The 20240-nt window shown below is 45.0% G+C and overlaps 1 protein-coding gene and 1 long non-coding RNA gene across 11 annotated transcripts in view; one reads left to right on the top strand and one right to left on the bottom strand.

The window, feature by feature from the left end:
• MEIS1 (Meis homeobox 1) overlaps positions 1-1750 on the top strand; it is a 138792-nt gene extending 137042 nt beyond the window's left edge. For 5 of the 7 annotated variants that reach the window (XM_082358465.1, XM_082358463.1, XM_082358460.1 and 2 more), the window contains one exon: positions 214-1750. In XM_082358465.1, coding sequence (XP_082214591.1) covers positions 214-497 — 284 coding nt within the window. In that variant the 3' untranslated portion in view covers positions 498-1750. The remainder of the gene's footprint in view (positions 1-213) is intronic. The other 2 variants (XM_082358464.1, XM_082358466.1) reach the window with 1 other exon arrangement.
• A 1633-nt stretch (positions 1751-3383) lies between these two features.
• Positions 3384-10319, bottom strand: LOC309612587. 4 transcript variants are annotated; one of them, XR_014235305.1, is made up of 3 exons: positions 6382-10319; positions 5405-6063; positions 3384-4245 (listed from the first exon to the last, which is right to left on the bottom strand). It is a non-coding gene; the product is annotated as an uncharacterized lncRNA (long non-coding RNA). The 4 variants fall into 4 exon arrangements; XR_014235306.1 differs by having other exon boundaries at positions 6873-10319; XR_014235303.1 differs by having other exon boundaries at positions 4609-10319.
• Positions 10320-20240: the final 9921 nt, after the last annotated feature.

Genomic DNA, 20240 nt, shown 5'->3' with positions numbered 1-20240 from the left:
TAACAGTGACAATGAAAGGAAAACAGTTGCAAAGAGTGACTTTCCAGCACGACATTTCTCATTTTATTTTCTTCGCTATGACTCAGAAGAATACAGAGCCGTGTTCCCTTAATCACAGTGTTCCCTGCCTTTCATAGGATTGCCATAGCCAGCGCCACTCTATTGCTTTCTCATAATATTTTCTTTGTGTTTCTTTCTTTTGAATTTCTACAGGGCTGCAAAGTATGCCAGGGGAGTATGTAGCCCGGGGTGGTCCAATGGGTGTGAGTATGGGACAGCCAAGTTATACCCAACCCCAGATGCCCCCCCATCCTGCTCAGCTGCGTCATGGGCCCCCCATGCATACGTACATTCCTGGACACCCTCACCACCCAACAGTGATGATGCATGGAGGACCGCCCCACCCTGGAATGCCAATGTCAGCATCAAGCCCCACGGTTCTTAATACAGGAGACCCAACAATGAGTGGACAAGTCATGGACATTCATGCTCAGTAGCTTAAGGGAATATGCATTGTCTGCAATGGTGACTGATTTCAAATCATGTTTTTCTGCAATGACTGTGGAGTTCCGTTCTTGGCATCTACTTTGGACCAAGGAGCATCCCTAATTCTTCATAGGGACTCTTAAAAAAAGCAGGAAATACCAACCGAAGTCAATCTGGGGGACATGCTAAATAACTATATAAGACATTAAGAGAACAAAGAGTGAACTATTGTAAATGCTATTATACTGTTATCCATATTACGTTGTTTCTTATAGATTTTTTAAAAAAAATGTGAAATTTTTCCACACTATGTGTGTTGTTTCCATAGCTCTTCACTTCCTCCAGAAGCCTCCTTACATTAAAAAGCCTTACAGTTGTCCTGCAAGGGACGGGAAGGTCTGATTTGCAGGATTTTTAGAGCATTAAAATAACTATCAGGCAGAAGAATCTTTCTTCTCGCCTAGGATTTCAGCCATGCGTGCGCTCTCTCTCTCTCTCTCTCTTCTCTCTCTCTCTCTTTTTCCTCTCTCTCCCTCTCTCTAGCCTGGGGCTTGAATTTGCATGTCTAATTCATTTACTCACCATATTTGAATTGGCCTGAACAGATGTAAATCGGGAAGGATGGGAAAAACTGCAGTCATCAACAATGATTAATCAGCTGTTGCAGGCCGCGTCTTAAGGAAACTGGTAGGAGGAGGCATGGAAACCAAAAGGCCGTGTGTTTAGAAGCCTAATTGTCACATCAGGCATCATTGTCCCCATGCAAAAACCACCACCTTATACATCACTTCCTGTTTTATGCAGCTCAAAAAACATAAACTGAAGATTTATTTTTAATATGTTGACTTTATTTCTGAGCAAAGCATCGGTCATGTGTGTATTTTTCCATAGTCCCACCTTGAAGCATTTATGTAGACATTGTAAATAAATTTTGTGCAAAAAGGACTGGAAAAATGAACTGTATTATTGCAATTTTTTTTTTTTTTGTAAAAGTAGCAGTTTGGTATGAGTTGGCATGCATACAAGATTTACTAAGTGGGATAAGCTAATTATACTTTTTGTTGTGGATAAACAAATGCTTGTTGATAGCTTTTTTCTATCGAGAAACCAAGGAGCTAATTATTAATAACAATCATTGCACACTGAGTCTTAGCGTTTCTGACGGAAACAGTTTGGATTGTATAATAACGCCAAGCCCACTTGTAGTCGTTTGAGTGCAGTAATGAAATCTGAATCTAAAATAAAAATAAGATTATTTTTGTCATGCTGACTCCACTGCTTGAAAAATTTGTTTACTGCCCCCCAAATTTTTCATGATGAATGCAGTAAATATAAAACTTAATTTTAGCTCCCTAAGATAACATATGCATTTGCAAATTTGAACCACAAAGTAAATTATTTAATAATAGTCACTGATTTCTTTCAGCTGACTTAATGAACTAATATCAGCAAATGTAAGGCCTAAGGGCACTAAACTAACTGTAGACTCAGATTACAGCCAACAGAATTACTCATTTAATATCAGTGAAATTATTCCTGCACCTAATGGCAAACCTAAGGACTGAGTTACATCTTTTGCTAAGGATGTTACCTAGGATGAACAGTATATGTTTATTAGGAAATTAACTACATGAATGGAAGAGACCAGACTTCAAAATCTAATTTTTATAAATATGCTCTATGTTCTCATTGGATAAAACTGGTTATTAACCAATTTTCCAGAACAGCTGTACAGAATTTCTGTGTGGCAGCCAGCTAAATGGTACAAAATAACATGTTTAAGCTGTAATAGCTTATCATTTCATTGAAATAAAATTGCGGCTATAAAAAGCGCTCCCCAAAGCTAAGGAAAATATACAAATATTTTAATTAAGGCAAATTCGTTTTTAAAAAAATCAGGCTTTTAGTAGTGACTGCTTTGTAAACAAAGGATGGGTCGGAGGAGAGTGCCTTAAACTCAAGCCTGACATTCAGGCCCATGTCACCCTATAAACCCGCCCTGAACAATTCTATTTTCTGTTTGAGAAGAGAAACCAGCTGTGGGTTGGGTTTACTAGGTGACGTGTGATTGACTGACTCACCTGCTGGAGCGGCAGTGCACTCTCTCACCTTTTGTTTATGGGGCCTTGTTTCTGAACACGTGGACCTGCAGAAAGAGCGAGGCTCAACCTTCTGCAGCCTCTCCGCGCCTCCGCCCTACCTCCCCCCTCCCCCCTCCATCTATGGGATTGTTTCCATTTCCTATTTGGACCCAGTGGCAATTCTTCGTCTACATAAATAGTCCCTCTTCGTGAAATAATTCTCTTTTGATAGGTGGTTACTAGCAGTTAACAACCATTCATTTACTTTAAAAATGAATAATAAACTTTATAAACTAACCATCCATTTGCCCCTCCTCTCCAGTCCGTGCCTGGGTGAGTTGGTTATTTTCAGCCTTTATTCTTGAGGAAGCTCTTGCCGGGTGGGGGAGGGAAAGAAAGAGGAGGGAGGGAGGGAGGGAGGGAGGGAAGGGGGGCGGCAGGCACTAGGAGAAGAAGGGTACTAGTGAGGGAGAATTAGGGAATATGGAAGCTATGGAGAATCAAGATCATTAGTGTTCAGTGAATTAGAAACAATAAAACAACCTGTGCTCTTTCCCTGCGTTCCCCCCTCTGCGTGCCGGTTTTGTGCGAGCCTTGCTGTCTGCGGGTCCTTTTTCCCCCTACCTGGGCACCCCCACCTCCCCCTTAACGCTATTTCAGCTTTTCCTCTTGCAAATTTCAGAGCCAGCTCCGAGGTTATTGAGGACCCTTAACCGAAAGACGGAAATAATAGAGGTGCTAAGAGTGTTTTTGATGTTTCTTAAAAGGCAAAAACAAAACGCCCTCTTCTAAACAAGGGCACGCAATTGTACCTGATTTTTATTTTTATTTGCGGGGGGGGGGGACGTGGTGGGCGCCGGTTGAATGAGACTACTTTTTAATATGATTTAAATACTTTTCCAAAAAAGTTTAAAAAATTCCCCTATCATATTTAATCAGCTGCAATTATAACACATTCGAAATGAATAATATGCCTTGACAGTATTTTTATTGTTATTGTTCATTGCATGATGTTCGACTGCTTTAGAAGCACAGGAAAGAGAAGTAAACGCGCTACAAATGGGGAATTACCCTCGTTTAGCATTAAAATTCATTTAGATAAAATTGCCACAAACATTTAAATGGGAAGATTAGTTCCCCCTCACGCCTTATTGCACTCGCTCAATGGTTCCGTTAAGAACATTTTACACGTTGGAAATTCCGTCTTCTCAGACGGCTTGCTGTTTCCTAGTTACCCACATTCAAAGCAAAGGCAGCAGCAAAGGCAGCCGCAGCAGCAGCAGGAAAAAAAAAAAAAAAAAAAGTTTTGGCAACTGGTCTGCAATTCATCCGCTTCTGGCCCCAGCCTCCCCTCCGCCCACAGCAGCCCGCCCCCACCCATCACCTTTCCCCTCCCCACCTCTTCTCCCCTCCCCCCCCCACGAGGTAACTGGCAGAGTCCTGTCGAGGAAACACGTTGCTGAGTTGTATAGTGTTTGTATATAATGTTAATACAAAGAACTATCAAAAAGCCAGTCTGTCCCTCTCCCAGTCTCCCCACTCCGGCTTCTGCTCTGAATTGAGGGTTTACTTTGAAAGCGCTGAGTTTCTCACATTCCCTGCTCTGAGCCCACAAGGCACGTTTTTTGGCTTTCTTTTCTGCCGGGACATTTCCAGGAAATTCACCACTGCTTCTTGCCTGTTTTAGAAACGTGTGAAAGAATTACTTTGAAAAGTCCGTGCAACGTCTAGTTTCTCCCTCTCCTTTCACTGTCTCTCTCTTTCCTTCTCTCTCTGCCTCTCCCTCCCTCTCTCCCCCTTTCTCTCCCTCCTTCCCTCTTTCTCCCCCCCTCCCTTCGCAGAGCCGCTGGAAAAGAAGAACGTCGGCTTCGACTGCCATCTTTTGGGGATTTGGAAAAACGACTCGGTAGGAATCCGAGGGAGGCGGGGGTCGCGAGGGGTGGGGGGAAACCCCCTTATTATCCTGTGTCGGAACTGGCTCCCTTAATCTGATGCTTAAATATTTGATGTGGAAAAATTACCCATAAAATTAGTTACTAACAATTTCAAATTGAAATCACTTATCGAATTATAAACGCATTAAAGCTGTATGGATGGTATTAGGAGTTCCTCGGGAAGCAACGGGTGTCTCCTTCCCGTGCGCCCGGCCGGAGAGCTTCGCCCCGGGGAGAGGCACCCCCGCGGAGCCCGGGGACGGGGTGGGGAGGGCGGCGCTCGGGGCGCGAGCGTCCCCGCCGGGGGAGGGGACGAGCGGCGGCCAGGCCCGGGCGGAGGCTCCGGCTCGCTCTGCTCTAGGGGGCCGGGAGAAGGGAGAGGAAGGAGCGGAGGTGGGAGGCTCCGACCCCGGGAACTAGGCGCCTACTAGGAAACTTTGTTCTGAAAAGCAAAAACACCAGCGCCACCCGCCCCCTCCCGCCCGCGTCTCCCACGCGGCGCGCAGACTTTGCGCGCAGGGTTGGTTGCTGTAAGCAGCGCCCCCGGAGTCTGCGGCCGGGGCGGGAGGGGAGATGCCGGTGGCCTGGGGCTGGGGCTGGGGCTGGGCCCGCCTCCGCGCGCCAAGAGATCCCGCGGGCGGCGGCGGTAGCTGCGAGGATCCGGGCCTGAGCGCGGCGGCCCCTGCGTCCTAATCCTGAGTCCTGGGCGGGTGCAGGGCGGACAGGTCTCTGCGTAGAGCCCAGAGCACCCTGGGGGTGGGGGGTGAGGGATCGGTTCCGGCACCTCCAATAGCCTCCTACCTCCTCCCCAACCCAACAGGAAAGTCAAGTCTAAGGGACTGCAGACTTCGTCTCGGGAGACGAGGCGACCCCGGGTCTGCGCAGAAGGTTGTGGAGAGGTACCTCCTGGGGGACTCCGGGCCCCCTTCCCTCCGAACGGCTCGGCTCGGGGTGCTTTGTGGTGGACGAGAGGCTTCTTGATGGACTCTGCCTCCGAGTCCCGCCGCGACTCCGGGAGCGGGACTGCGAAGAACTTGGGACCCGGGGGCACTTGGGACCTGGCTAGCGCTCGCCAGGCGCAGCTGGGGAGCCGTGGGCAGCACCCCGACGCCTTAGGCAGGAGCTCCTCGGGATCACTTTAAAGCCTCTGCAAACTTTCTCCTGCCTTTCGGATCCCAGCAGGTCCTCGGCCCAAGTGAAGACAGTAAAAACCTGCCGATGCAGAACTCCCGGGTAGGCGCTTGGACGCCGGGTGGAGTGGCGTGGAATGGGGTCGTGGGGCGCCCTGCCTGGCCGGCCATTTCACCTCGTTTCACTCCCCTCTCCTGGGCCACCCCTCACCCACTTGACTTTGGGGCAGCCCGTGGCACTCAGGTGGCCAGGTGCAGAGTCTACACGAGGTTGGGAATCCCAGGGCCCAGGACAGAACGCTGAAGGAGAGAGAGTGGGAAATCGCCCCTTGAGGGGGTCGCTGATGGCGGGGAGGTGGGGTGCGGGGGGGTGTCTCATTTTGGCCCCATCTGCCTGCCAACGAGTCCGTAACATTTTCTCCCAAGGCGGAGCTGTAAAGGAAAAAAAAACCCAACATACTGAGCAATCAGTTAGCCAACGTTTGAGCTTTTAAGAGTCTTTGCCCTAAAAACGGGTATCCCGGTGGTCTTGGTGGGGAGATGAGGGGCATTTGAGGGTCTCAGTTACGGCGGGCCGCGCCCTGGGGTCGCCCTCCCGCGTCGTGCTTACTACTACTCGCCCGGCGCGCTCAGCCCACCGCGGGGAAACCCAGGCGCTGAAGCCCTGGAGAAAAGGGATTTAGTTTTAAGCCAGTCTCCCATTGATCGGGTCGGTAATTCCTACCCCTGCCCACTCGCAGACACACTCACCTCTACCCTAAAGCATTAAGTTCATTACGCGAGCAATGATCTTAATCTCCAGGCGGAAAACGAGTCCCGGGACCTCGCTGATTGGGGAAGCAGTGAATAAAGTCACCTGCTCCCGCACCCGCCCGGCCGGCTCCTCAGGGCGGGGGCTTCGAGTGGCAGAGCTAGCTGCGCAGGGGTCCCGCGTTCCACGCCGGGGCGTTTCCCGCAGGGGTCAGGGAACCCTGTGTCTGCTTTCTTCGGGATGGCGACCTTCTCGAAGGGTGGGATTGCGCTCGCTCGCTTTCTTCCTCCCCTCCCTTCTATTTTCTTCTTGGGGCTACCCCCTCGCACTTCCGCGCCCTCTTCCTCCTCCTTCCCCCCAAAGTGGCGCGTTCCCCTTCCCTTCCAAGTGTCCCCAGGCACACCCCCCAAGCGCCCCCGCCTCGCAGCCGCAGGTCCAGCACGCAGTCCGGGTAACCCATCACCTTTTGGCGCCCGGCTACTTCACCCACCAGCGGGGTCATGGGTGGATGGGGATCGCTCAGCGAAGCCCTCTTGAAGCCACTTGCCGAGGGCACCCTGGGGCCTTTAAACAACCGGATTCCTCGATCTAGGGGAGATCCCTGCGCCCATTGATAATTCCAATTCAAAGAAAGTCAGCGAAGCGGTAAACACCCCTCGCAGCCGCTTGCTCCCCATTCCCACCCCCCCTAACACCACCCTCCTGCCTTGGCATCGAGCAGCGTCTGACACCGCAGAGAGATGGAGGCGAGCCACGCGCCCCAGTCCTTACTGGCAGACCCACGAGGCGCCAGCTTGTTCTGGAGACTCAGTTTCCACCGGACAATCATGCTAGCGGGGAAAACACAACGCGATGGCTGTGTAAACCGCGTTTCCCTCACCACCACCACCACCCCCCCCCCCATCTGATTTTCAAAACATGCATTTTCAGGTAGTCCTAAACTGTGAACAGCGAGCTTTGTGTGTTATCTAGTGGGGGTGGGGATGGAAGAGGAGGAGACTCCCACCGCCCGCTCCAGTCTTTAATGTCTGAAATAACGAAATGCCTGTGTGGCAGCTGCTGCTTGAGCCAAAACTAACTCTTTGGAAGACAGAAAAGAGTGAAAGGCAAAGAAAGACTGTTCATTTTTTTTCCTTTGGTGCCGTTTGGGATGTCATCTGTTTCCTTGGCGACTGTGTTCAGCCCCAGGAGCCCCTGGGCTCCTGGATTGTTAGGGGGGGAAAAGCATGCTATTTCTGCACCGTCATTTATCACTGTCACCGCATAATGATTCCCCTTGCAGCCCCTTATTGATGTTTGTAATTGCATTATCTCATAAAGGAGGATGATCAATGAAACCGAGCCGTGCATTCTGGGGTCAGAGGAAGCCAAAGTACTGTTTGTCCCCTTTAATACAACAAGTACTCATTATCTTTAGGTCTGCATTCAAAAAATGATCTGATCTGGGGCTGACCCTGTCGGACATCCCAACACTTTTTAAAACGCGGTTTGTGTAACCTTTTGCTTAAATGCTAAATCAAGTACCTGTCTTGCATTTCAACGAAACAAGATGCTAAAACTGAATGGGAAAAGGGTTTCTTTTTCTTTTTCCTTTTTTTTTTTCCCGGGAGGGGTGCGGGGGTGCGATCGTCTGAAGATGCGCGCAGTTTTACACTGCAACTGCTTAGTGAGATAATGTAGAAAAAGCAACCCCCATCAACAAGGGACCCAAGTTATCTAATGAATGAAAAAATTGGGGTGAGGGGGGAAAGGTATCTGGGAGCATTTAACAAGGTCGGTACTAAAAGATCAGAATGAAACTACATCCGGTTTAATTAATAAGAGCTATAAACTGAAATAATTCCCAGTGATTCTGCCCTTGCTTCTCCCTTTTACAGAGTCATATCTCTTCGTTTTAGATAAATGACTTTTGTGCCTGTTCGATTCTCACAACAATAACTAAATCAGTTGCGCGCTCTGTATCTGAAACCTTCTACAAACTCCAGCAAATAAAAAGAAGTTCATTTGTCTATTAAGGCAAGTATTTAGTTGAGCAGAAATGTCCCAGTAACACTGAATGGAGTTCATGTAATCCCAAGAAAATCAAGTCATCTTGTTGCACTGAAGTAAATGAAAAAATACAAAGGAGGAAAGGTCCAAGTGTAATTTTAAACTAAATGCATTATTGGACTGTCACAGTGAAAACTGTGCTTGTGTGGCTGGGATGGAGGGAGTGGACATCAACTTAGCTCACATTTAACTGAAAGGTTTTATAAAGGAAACAAGTATCCCAGGGTTGGTTATCATTTTAATTTGTGGAAAGAGGAGAAATGGAGACAATTTAAATTCATCATCTCAGTACATTAGGGTGAGTAACCCCTTCAAAGACAAAATTAAGCGAAGAGCTTATTTTAAACATTGCAAGGCTGTATTACCAAAAATAAGTTTCCAGTCTTCTGAAGATGAATTCTTCCATGTTAATAAGACTACCAAAAAGAGAAAAAAGAAAAGACTAGGACCAGTTGTTTATTTTAAAATTCTAGAAATAATTTCTAAGTAATGTAAATCAATATTTTAAATAAAAGATCTAAATGAAAAACCTTCACCATATAAGAAAATGAGGACTAGTTAAATAAAACAGTGTGTCCCGATAATTTGACACCTTGACATAAGACCTTAAATCGAATGATAGCAAACAAAGGGCAAAAATACTCCCCTTTGGAAAAAGAACCTTAATAATAAAGCTTAAAAAAAGTTTTAATTGTGTCAAACCATCATTTAATTTTCCTCTAGGGCAGATTCTTCTAAAAAGTATTATTTTCCAGGAATTCTGTTAAATCACTTTGAAATAGTATGTGTTTTGTATTGTTTGAATATTCTGGCACTTTCGTTCTTTGAAAATGCTCAAACTGAAATGGGTATGCAGCCACGCATATATTTACTATAAATGGTGTCTTGTCGTTAACATAAAATATTAAAGGGAAAATAAAACTTTGGGCTTTGTCAGTTGAGATAGAATTTTTTAGCATAATACTCTGATTTTCCAAAACACACAAATGAAACGCCTTGATTTTAACCAATCAACACAAATCTTTCTCTTATTTGGTTGGGGATCTGGCATCCTGTACGTTTTCTATTTTTAATATTTACTGTTATAGCCCACGGTTAAAATAATGAAAAATTAGTTTCGTTTCAGATATTATTTATTTATGGAACGAACATGATTAAAACATAAACACACACAAACTGCAGCTGCAACAGAAAAAAAAAACTTGATTTACGGTTATTAAATCTTTGATCGCCATGTTAATGTTTCTTTTTCTACCTTTCATTTGCATTTTAATCTATCGAATCTTTACAATTTTGCTGCTTCCTATTTCAATGATTGATTACAGGTCTGAAATAAGAAAAACCAAGCCTAGCTTTTCTTTTTCCTTTCTTCTATTCGCTTTCTTTTTTCTTACCCCCCCCCCTTCCCCCTTGGTAGATTTCTGAAACTTTCTCTCAATGCTAATGTGGACGGGACAAATTAATTCTGCTCTTTTAAATGTCAAAGATATAAATAAAAAATGTTTTCTGTCCCAAATGTGAATATTTTCCCAGCCGTTTGTTTTCCAGTCGTAAAAGATCATCCCAGCAAAACGCAATTAACAATGAAACACACACCCACGGCGGCGTGGATTTTTTTAAAAGGACGTGTTTTTGTGAGTTAAAGAAAGGTGAGAAGTTCATCGTCCCTTCATCATCAGTAGCCTGGCCGCGGCTTCTTTTCTCTCTTACACACACTCAGAGATTTGGTCTCGAGTTCTATCTGTGATCTAAGTCACACAAACAAAAACAAGCCTGGTGGGGGCTTGCGGTGCTTAAGTTGATTTCTTGAGACAAGCAGTATAAAGACAAAAGGGGAAGCGACGCAGGACTGTTTGTTTTCTTTCCCCAGCTTACCACTGCCCCTTTGCCCCTTTCTCCCCCCAGCCCCCCCCCCCATTCCCTCCCCCTATTTCCCCCGCTTCGCGGATAAGATGGTCATTTGCTGACCGCTTTGCCGGTACGCGTCACTTTTCGCGCTGGCGTGAAAGCGAGTGTGGCGGTGGTTTTGGACGGCGCCGGCCGGACGTAGGCTGGGCGCATCCTCCCGGCAGGGCTGGCGGGGGCGGGGGCCCTGGGACTCTGGAAGGCTCTGGCCGGGAACAGATTGCGCCTCGGGCCCGGCTGGGGGTCGGGGTCGGGGTGAGAGAGGCGCACCTCGCCGTAGCAGAGGAGGCGAGCCTCAGGTGCGAGAGCCCAGGCTGGATGGGAGCGCGTGCAGCCTCTCCCGCCAGCCGCAAGTCTGGGCACCTGAGAGGAGCGCCCGCACCCCCCAGCCCAACTCCGCGTCCGCGCCTCCGGGCCGAGCCCTCTCGGTGAGGTTTTAATGCCTGCGGGCGCAGAGGAGCCGGCAGAGGCGTGAGGACCGACTTCTCCGGCGGGTCCAGGCTGCTCGCGCTCTTGTCCGCGTGTGGCGCGCTGTGCCCGGGCGGAGGGCGAGCCGGGGGAAGTAGGAGGGATGGGACGCCCCCACCCCGAAATCTCTGTGTGGGCAGGCACACCAGCAAGAATCGGGGTGAGGGCCGTGAGAGGGAGAAATGGCCCAGGCAGAGTCTTTCCAGATCGTCCTCTGGGCTCCGTGCGCACCCAAGGGCGTGCCCACGGACGGGGGCGCAGAGCATCTTCCCCCGGCCGGGTCCCCCGGGCTCTGCGTAGCTCCCTTTCTCCTAGAGACCCCAAGGGTGGCTGCCGCGAGGGGGTCGATCTTCATTAAAGTGGACGCACCAGGCGGTTAAAATAGAAAGAGAGGGGGAAAAGACATTTGATCCGGGTCGACCCTTTGTCTTGAAGCAGATTAGGCAGCCTAGAAATAGGAGGAAAAACAGAAAGTCTAGACAGGAAAACTTACTGTGTTCACAAAATATAAAAATGAACCGAGCGGTCTGGTACCTCAAGGGGTGAAGATAGATCCTTGTAGACAAGCGGGAAGACAAGACTGGGAAGATTTAAAGTGAAAGAAACGGCAGATCATTAAGAAAGTAATAGTAACGTGTCCCATACACTACGGTTTTATTGTTGGGTAGTAACTACCCGATTTATTTATTGCCAGGTCTATATAATAGAGATAATGACCACAAACTCAAGATAAATTCTTAGGCGCCCAGCCGGACAATTCTTTTTTATTTAAGAGAGCGAGTCTGAAAGGTGAGCCTCATTTTCCCTCCTCAAAGATCCGTCTTGCCTTCTACCATATTAAAAGCATGACATGCAAATAAATAAGTGCTGCGGGGTTTGTGTGGGTAGGCCTGCAGAATTTATTTCAGGTGAGAGAGGAACATACACTGAATATGAATTTCCGCAGGAGCTGCGGAGTGATGTCTTCTCAGCCGCCCTCTCCTCCCAGTGTCCCCCCCTTTCTGTGGGAGCAGAGAGCGTCCCCTGATAAAAACATTAATGTGTCATGTCTCAACTCCCTGTTCCTTGACATATAGGTTTGGGGAGAGGTGAGGGGCAATGAAAAATGCAAAATGCGTCCCCAAAGTACGTTGACTTGCTGGGACTGCTTAAGGCGATTCCCGCCGACAAAGGGAAGGGTGAGTTGCAATTACGACTTCCAGTAGGGGGGCGGTATCGGAAATATGTTAATATCATTTCGAAATATGCAAAATGGTGCAAAAAGTTTTCTGTCCTCGATCTGGTGCGGGCCCTCACCAGCTGGACAGGTCCCAAGGGGACCCTCCTGGCTCTTGGACCTGTCTGCTTTTCTTGGCCCTCAGTTTCTCTCCCCTGCGCAGGGTAAACAGTCCTAGAGTCAGGTGATGGAATTGTAGGTGACCTTGCTCGTTGACCGGCGAGGGCAGAAGGCAGAGGGCGGCCTCAGGTATTGGCTCCATCTGACGCAATGGCTGCAAGAATATTCACCCCGGCTGGCCTTGAACAAGGCGGCCTCCGAACGCTTCTCACCTCTCACCTGCGCTCGGCGACCACTCAGGCGGATCGGAGCCTGCCAGGATGAAGTCAGCATTCTCTTCCGATACTTTTTCCCCTTTCTTCCTCATTTTTTGGGGTGGGGAGTAATTTCAGACATAGAGTGTTTCAGTCACACAATAACCACTTATATTCAGAACTTCCTTTGATATGTTTGGTCAGGATGAAGACACCTGACAGTGAACCGCGATGAAAAAGAGAGTCGCAGAGGAAAAGGGAGGGGCTGTCGGGTGGGGTGAGGGAGAAGGGTGTGTGTGAAGGCGGGGGAGATAGAGACCAAGAGGCAGCGGGGAGTAGAAGGGATGGGGTGGGGGCAGGTAAAGAGGGAAAGAGAGCCAGAAGCTTCGAAAGAGAGAGAGAAGTGTCTGTTGCAGTAATTAGGTGGTTTGTTCGAGGGAAGATATTATGAGGCTGAGAACGAGGACCGTCCTCGTCAATCTTTTACAATCTCGGTGTCACTCAAGCACAACTTTATCTTTTAACCAGAATATCTGTTTCAATGATTTCCATAAGCACATAAATTATAATCTTCAGAGCCTTCAGTATTTCTTTCGGTACTTTATTAAGTGTTATTGCAGAAGCCATTTATGAAGTGAATGATTCAACTTTTAATCTTCTGAACATTAAAGTGTATTCGACTGAGTTTCCTTTTCCAAATAATCTGAAATAACAAAAAGAAACTAAGCTCATTACATGAAAAAGTGACAAGCGCTTTGCTCTCAGCCTGGCAAGTTGCCTTACTCACTTCAAAGGATGATAAACTAATTGTTTCCAGAGTTTATAAGTAATTAAGCTATTATTCGGAGAATTTATGAAACAGTTTTATTTACGATAGAATTTTCTAGTTAGAATAGCCGAAGACAAGTCTTCAAAAATACCAAGATTTTCATAGTTGAAAATTTGCCCTTATTGTTAATAATGAAAGCTATTTTTATTTTTAAAAGCATTAGGAAATGTAAATAAGTATAGTTTTTGTCCAGAGTATGTGCTAGGTGGAGGTCATTATGTATAATTAATGCTGAAAGGAAAATGAACATGTAATGGCTTCCAAAGATTAAAACATCTGTAACTACCAAGTTAAGTTTTAAAAGGTTAATGTTAAAAATCATTCAGCTCGATTCATCTAAATGTGTCAGGTAGGAAAATATATATCTAGTGTCTTTTTTTTACAATTCCATATAGAAAGTTTACAAAGAAAACTTTAAAAATCTTTTCAAATATATTAAATTCAAACAAACTTTTTTCTATATTTCAATTCATGTTTGTCATTTAAAAAATTAGTTTTGCCCTAAATGAAGAAATATTCATTAAAGGAAAAAGTAAAACTTTAAAAATTTTAAATTTTTTAAAAATTATTTTAAAAATTTCAACAAAATGGATGGACCTTAGTTTAATAGACATATTATTTATATGTAACAATTTACTATTTTGATATATTTTTTTCCATCAAGGTGGCATCAGCTTGGTTTCTTATTTTTAGAAAAAGTCTTTTTCATTGTCACATGGAGCATTTGAAAACTAATGGGATCTTCATTTTAGAAGAAAACATCTTTGAAAAAGAACAAGAAATAAATGTGAAAATCCAAGTAAATGACTATAAAATCTCACATAAAGTAAAATAAATTTTCTGGAAGTCTTTTGCAAAAAAATTAAATTGTGAGCTGGTTCAATACCCACTCCCTTCACTACAAAAAGTGTGAGTTGGCTATAACAATCATTAGAAAGGGTGGAATCTCAGACTAGCAAAAGATATATAAGACACAGACACTTGTTTCAAGTAAAATTCCTCTAAAGCAAAAGTCTGGGGTTTACTGGAAATTAAATACGAAATCTTTTGTGTGATTCAGACCTGTCATTGTGTCACAACGTCTGATTCGATATTTGCTCTAATACATTTTCTTTATTTTAATAGACTAGCATTACCTTATTAAAAAACAAAAACGAAAGTACCCTAGTTAGTAGCATTGCAAACCCAATTGTCTAACACCATGCCATGATTGACCTTTTGGACACCAGGCACACTTGGATTCACTTTAGGACACTTTGCTGAAACTTCACTGTTTCAACTGACTTCATTACAGAAAGACAATGGTGAGTTTTTTGCAGCTGGTACCTGCAGTATGTCACACAACACACGGGCCATACCTTGCCAAGACAGCCACCAGTGTGATTCACACCAGAGCAGGAAGTCAATTCTAGGCAAATTTTTATAATAGGAAATATACTGTTATGATTAAGGGGGAATGAATTCTTTTTGCACATCCCTCCACAGTCTTAAGGAGACGATTATAAGCCTGTTTTCTGGTTTCCTTGCAGTAAAAATATTGCCGTGTTAGGGGTGCTGCGATGACTTTAATGGTTAAGGATTTTATGGTACATTGAATTCAAGATGTCCATAAAAATACAGTCCAGATAGAGACATACTGCTGTACCACACTTATGCCCAAGTTGAAAAGGATTCTCCAGTGGAGAGTGGTGGTGGGGTGTGATGGGGATGGCGCTAAATCAGGGACCAAATTTCCAGGTACTTTGATTAATAATCCTGACTCTACAGCTAGAACATCATGTCTTTTATCTTAAATGGATCTTTTGCCTGGTCTCTAAATGATATTACTCTATTTCTGCTTTGTAAATCACTTTGCATTGCAAAATGTGGTAAGGAATTGCTTTAAATTATATTGAATATAATAATAAAGTTCCTCTCTCAAAAAGCTCCAGATTTTTTCTGGAGGAGTCCTGATTCCTAAGGGAATAGTCCTCTGTCCTCAAAGTTGTGAAGGTCTCTTAGAATCCTGAGATGCTTTCCTTTGATTTTCCCTGCTTGGCCACCAGACAGTGCCTTATTGTTCCAAAGCAGTTGCTAGGGTAATTAATACCTGTACTGATTAAGTTGCTTCAATGAAATAAAAGGTGACTTTTCCACCAATGACAGGACTGTGATCCAGCAGACTGAAAAACAACATGCCGTACTCCAAAGAGAAGAAGGAAACACAACTACTAGCGTGCCTTCCCCTTTCATGAAAAAATCCACAGTATGAAAAAAAATTCACATTTTTATTAGCTTTCACTGAAATTCTGTGTTATTCTACTCCAGGTCTTGCCTTAAATCTTTGTATATTTCTAGCATATTACATGGAATCCTTTTTAAGACCGAAAAAGCTCTGTGTGTGCACGCGTGTGCACGTGTGTGTTTTAAAATCTTGAGCACCTAATGTCCCCTAAGCTGTGAGCAGGACATGGGGGGTGCTGAGATTAACAGGACATTGTCTCTGCCCTCAAGAGCTCAGCCAGGGGTGGAGCTGATAAGAAAACCACAATCCCAACCCATAGCAGTATACACAGGTGCTGTGGACACACAAAAGTTAAACCAGCAACCTGGAGGAAGAGAGCCCCTGAGAGCCTTTGTGGTGGGCTCAAGGCAGGAGGAATAGAGATCAGGAAATGTTTTTTTTATATCCAAGTTCAACCAAGAAAACAGAAGCCACTCTGAGTATTATATATAAGGGAAAGAATTGACCATAGTGAATTGGTTACACAGGGGACAGGAGGGGCTTCGAAGACAACCAGAGCTGAGCAATCTCAGAAGGCTGTTGCTCCAGGTAGACCAGATGGACAGAGGAAGCAGGTATCAGACACCAGGGGTCAGTCACCTCGTAGAAGATGTAACAGGGCAACGTGTCTAGTGGAGCTGGAGCTATGGAGAAGATAAGCGAGAGAGAAGTATTCTGCAGTCTTTTCTTTCAGTCTGTAATCCATCACCAGGACCCCCTTTCAGCTAAATCCAGCAAGAAACCAGCTGATGCAGAACCTGGGAAACACCAGATCAGCCCTCCTACAGTATAGAGCAGGGCAAGGAAGAGCTTTGATTGTAAACTGTACCAGGAGAAGCACAGCTTCTAGGCAGATGTGACCCTCCAGTGGTCTTTTCTTTTACCAAGTGAAAAGTGTTATTGTTAATTTCTGAATAGACTAGTTTGAGAATGTTGAAGGAGGAGAAGGGTAGTCCGGGCAAGGGCACTGGGTTGGGAGAGAAAGTGGCTTACTTAGAAAATGACAAGTTTGCCACTGTAGCTGGAGCAGAGAAGCAGGAGGAGATATCGTAGGACATAAGTTGAAAATCATAACAGCTAATGGTGTGAAATGACCAGTGGCTTCTGTAACAGCTCAACTTGTTAGCAAACATTAACCCCCAGAGGCCAAGGTAAAACAGATTATAGGGACTAACACTGCTAAAATAGAGACATAGGTCTCCATACAGGTGCACTGGAGCCCCATTGGCACATGGCATTCCTACAAAGAAACACGGGCAGCCTTTTTGACTACCTTAATTTATACTGTTGTTTGAATCAGCCACAAGGCCAGTGGGGACATCGATCCAGTCATTTTCGTGAGCAAATTAGAAATTGTTCACTAATCCCAAGGAGACATCCTTGTAGCCAGTTTGGTGTTCAGAGGGCTAAATCAAAGATTTTCTATACTCCCACATAGTAGGAATAACTTGATCTGTGACCTCACAGACGTCAAGCTCATGAATGATAGTCTGAAGGAGGTGGGGCTTGAGAAACCAGCGAGAAGGCTGTTGTGATAACAGTGGAGTCCAGGAGTGAAAGTGATGAATAAGAGAAGATATTTAGGAGACAGGAGGCTAGTATGGATGTAGGGGGTGGGGAATAAAGAGAAGATGAAAGAAAGGGCATGGTTTCTGGTTTGGAAATTTGGGCAGATTGTGGTTCCATTTGCTGGGGCAGTAACTTTAGAAGAAGGGGCATGTTGGAAAGAAGAATGATAGTTTGGTTTTAGAAATTTTGAGTTTGAGAAAATTGTGGGTTATCAAGATAAGATGTTCATTCGGAAGATGAAGACCATAGCCTTTTAGTAGAGAGGAGTGGGCTGAAGATAAAAATTTGAGAGGAGCCATTGGAGTACATGAGATCATTCTGGATCTCTTTCAGGAAGTTTATGGTGAAGGAAAGTCTTGGAGTAGGGCTGTCAATAAAGGGGAACATGGTGGGGGGAGGATATCCGATTTTGAAGATGGGGAAGACTTGTGCATATTTGTATAATGAGGGGAAAGAGGAGGGAATGTTGAAATTGCAACAGAGAGGTGTTAAATATTGGGCACATCCATCATGAGGGTGGGAGATTGAGCTCTGAATCAGCAGTGGGGTATGCTAGTCTCTAAGACTGAAGGCAAGTGAAGGCTACAGATGTTATGTCCAGGTAGGGGTTGGTGGAGGAAAAATTTGGGGGCAGTTCACACCTGATAACCTTAATTTTCTTTTTTGAGATATGGGTAGTCATTTGATGATGAGTGAGGGGTTAGGAGGGTAAAAAGGTTTTTGCACTGAAAGTCCCATATCCTGCCAGGGAACCCACTTAGCCCTGGACAAACCAGGAAGATTGGTCACCCTAAGGGTAGCAGAAAGGGAAAGACTTGAGAAGGTTAAGTGTTAATATCGCAATGGAAAATGGGAGAGGGAGCTGACCAGAAATGCAAAGCTTGCTTGTCAGTGTCAAGGACAAAAAAGGAATTGGAGACCAAGGGGCAGCCTTTTGTGCACGGCTGTGTGATTTTCTTCAGCAATGTTTAAGCATTTTGAGTTGTTTTGTATCAGGAGAGAGTGTGTTAACTCATCCACTTGTGTGTGGAGGACTTTTTGGGTTTTTTTTTGGCTGCATTGGGTCTTAGTTGCGGCATGTGGGATCTTTCATTGTGGTGCGTGGGCTCTTCATTGCGGCGCTGGCATCTCCCTAGTTGTGGACCACGTGCTCAGTAGTTGCAGCACGCAGGCTTAGTTGCCCTGTGGCATGTGGGATCCTAGTTCCCCGACCAGGGATTGAACCCACATCCCCTGCATTGGAAGGCGGATTCTTAACCACTGGACCACCAGGGACCACTTTGCAACGCAAAGTCTGCAGTGTCAGAGATCTCATTCTGGGGGCAGGAAAACAGTGAAAATCTGTGGCAAGGTCACCAGAAATAGAGTCGCCTGTTAGGTGGAAGATTTTGCTGTCAGTGGTGTACAACATCACTCTTTCTTCATCATTGACGTATTCATGTCATGTTACGTAATTGACAAATATTAGAGTTACAACATTCCACAACATCCTGAGGCACCTGTGAGATATAGTCAAGTCTTCATTATACATCTTCTCTCTAGAAGAGTAACTTAGAGCAGTGGCTTGAGATGAGAAGCAGGGAGCTAAAGGCTCTCACCCAGCATGAACTCTTGATATCTAGTTGCAGGCTCTCTCCACACGCCCCGCAAAAGACATGCCACAGGAATGTTTTGCCTTTGTCACTGACTAAATTATATACTTTTCTACCTGGTAGTATTTTCACCTTTGTTGGTTACAGAAACAAAGATAAAGGTAACCCTGTGGTTGTCTAGCTGGTAACAGGGCAAATGGGGCAATCAACTCCAATAAGTTGATTCAAGTAAATATCTGGAGTATTGCCTTTTCTTTTTAGGAAAATTGAAATTGGATAGCTTTCAAGTAGGTAAAGAGATGTTTTCTAAATTTTGCTCTATTATTAGAACAAACCAGTACCTCTGTACTTACAATGGGGGGCAGAAATAGGGTACAAGGGGAACCCTTCCAACATGAGTTTGGTGAAAATCTGAAACTCGGTTTGGCTTGGGGAAGGTGTTCAAATACCATCTGAAATTTGTTGCAGCTTGGCTCAAAGACTCTCCATAAATGGGCTGAGGATTCAGGCAATAGGAATGTTATGGGCCACCCAAATTCATATGCTAGAGCCCTAACTAGGGGTTGCTTAGTACCTCAAAATGTCACTGTATTTGGAGATAGGGCCTTTAAAAAGATAATTAAGGTTAAATGAGATCATATGGATGGGCCTTAACCCGATATGACTGGTGTCCTAAAAATAAGAGGACGTTTGTACACAAAAAGAGACACCAGGAATGCACACGCACAGAGAGAAAAGCCATGTGAAGACACAGGGAGAAGGCAGCCATCTGCAAGCCCAGAGAGACCTCAGAAGAAATCAAACCCAACAGTAGTTTGATTTTGGACCATCAGAACTGAGGAAATAAATTTCTGTTGTTTTTCCCCCACCTGTCTGTGGTTTTTGTTACAGCAGCCTTAGTAAACTAATACTGAGAGAAACTTAGAGTTTGGATCCCTCAACAATCTGAGAAGTAGTAACCACATCAGCTGTTCTTTTTTTTTTTTTTTCTTTTAGGTTTGGTCTTTTTTCTGTGGTTTTTTTTTTTTTTTTTTTAATATTTATTTATTTATTTGGCTGCACCGGGTCTTTGTCGTGGCACGCGGGATCTTTAGTTGTGGCATGTGGGATCTAGTTCCCTGACCAGGAATCGAACCCAGGCCCCCTGTATTGGGAGTGCAGAGTCTTAACCACTGGACCACCAAGGAAGTCCCAGTTGTTCATTTTTAACATAAAAATGAACCCAGGATATGTCTGCTAAGAAAACCCTGAATTTACCTCCACTTTATTTATGTATCAAATATTTATCAAATACTTTTGCAGTGCTTACTATGGGAGGAGACTTCATCACTCTTCTCTGCTCCTGGACTTTCCTGAACCTCCTTCACCTCCTAGTGCATCCAGATCTGCATAAACTCTATTGGAATCATTTTTAAAATACAGTATGTTTCAAATGACAATGTTGCATTTTTATGAAGTTTGGTTATGGAGTTTGCAGGCAGCGTTTTCATTATGTTTAGTAGGAATTAAACCTGCATCTGAGCACAAAGGTTAAGTCAATGATTTTACTCCCTTTATTAACTGTGAAATTTAGGCCAGTCATCCTATCTGGTTAATTCTCTTTAGTATTTCGAATATCTCAGGTTGAATCTAATGTTTGGCACTTTTAATTAA

The sequence above is a fragment of the Balaenoptera borealis genome, assembly GCF_965194805.1.
Source record: "Balaenoptera borealis genome assembly, chromosome: 15".
Lineage (NCBI taxonomy): Eukaryota > Metazoa > Chordata > Mammalia > Artiodactyla > Balaenopteridae > Balaenoptera > Balaenoptera borealis.
This window is presented reverse-complemented; position numbering and strand designations above follow the sequence as displayed.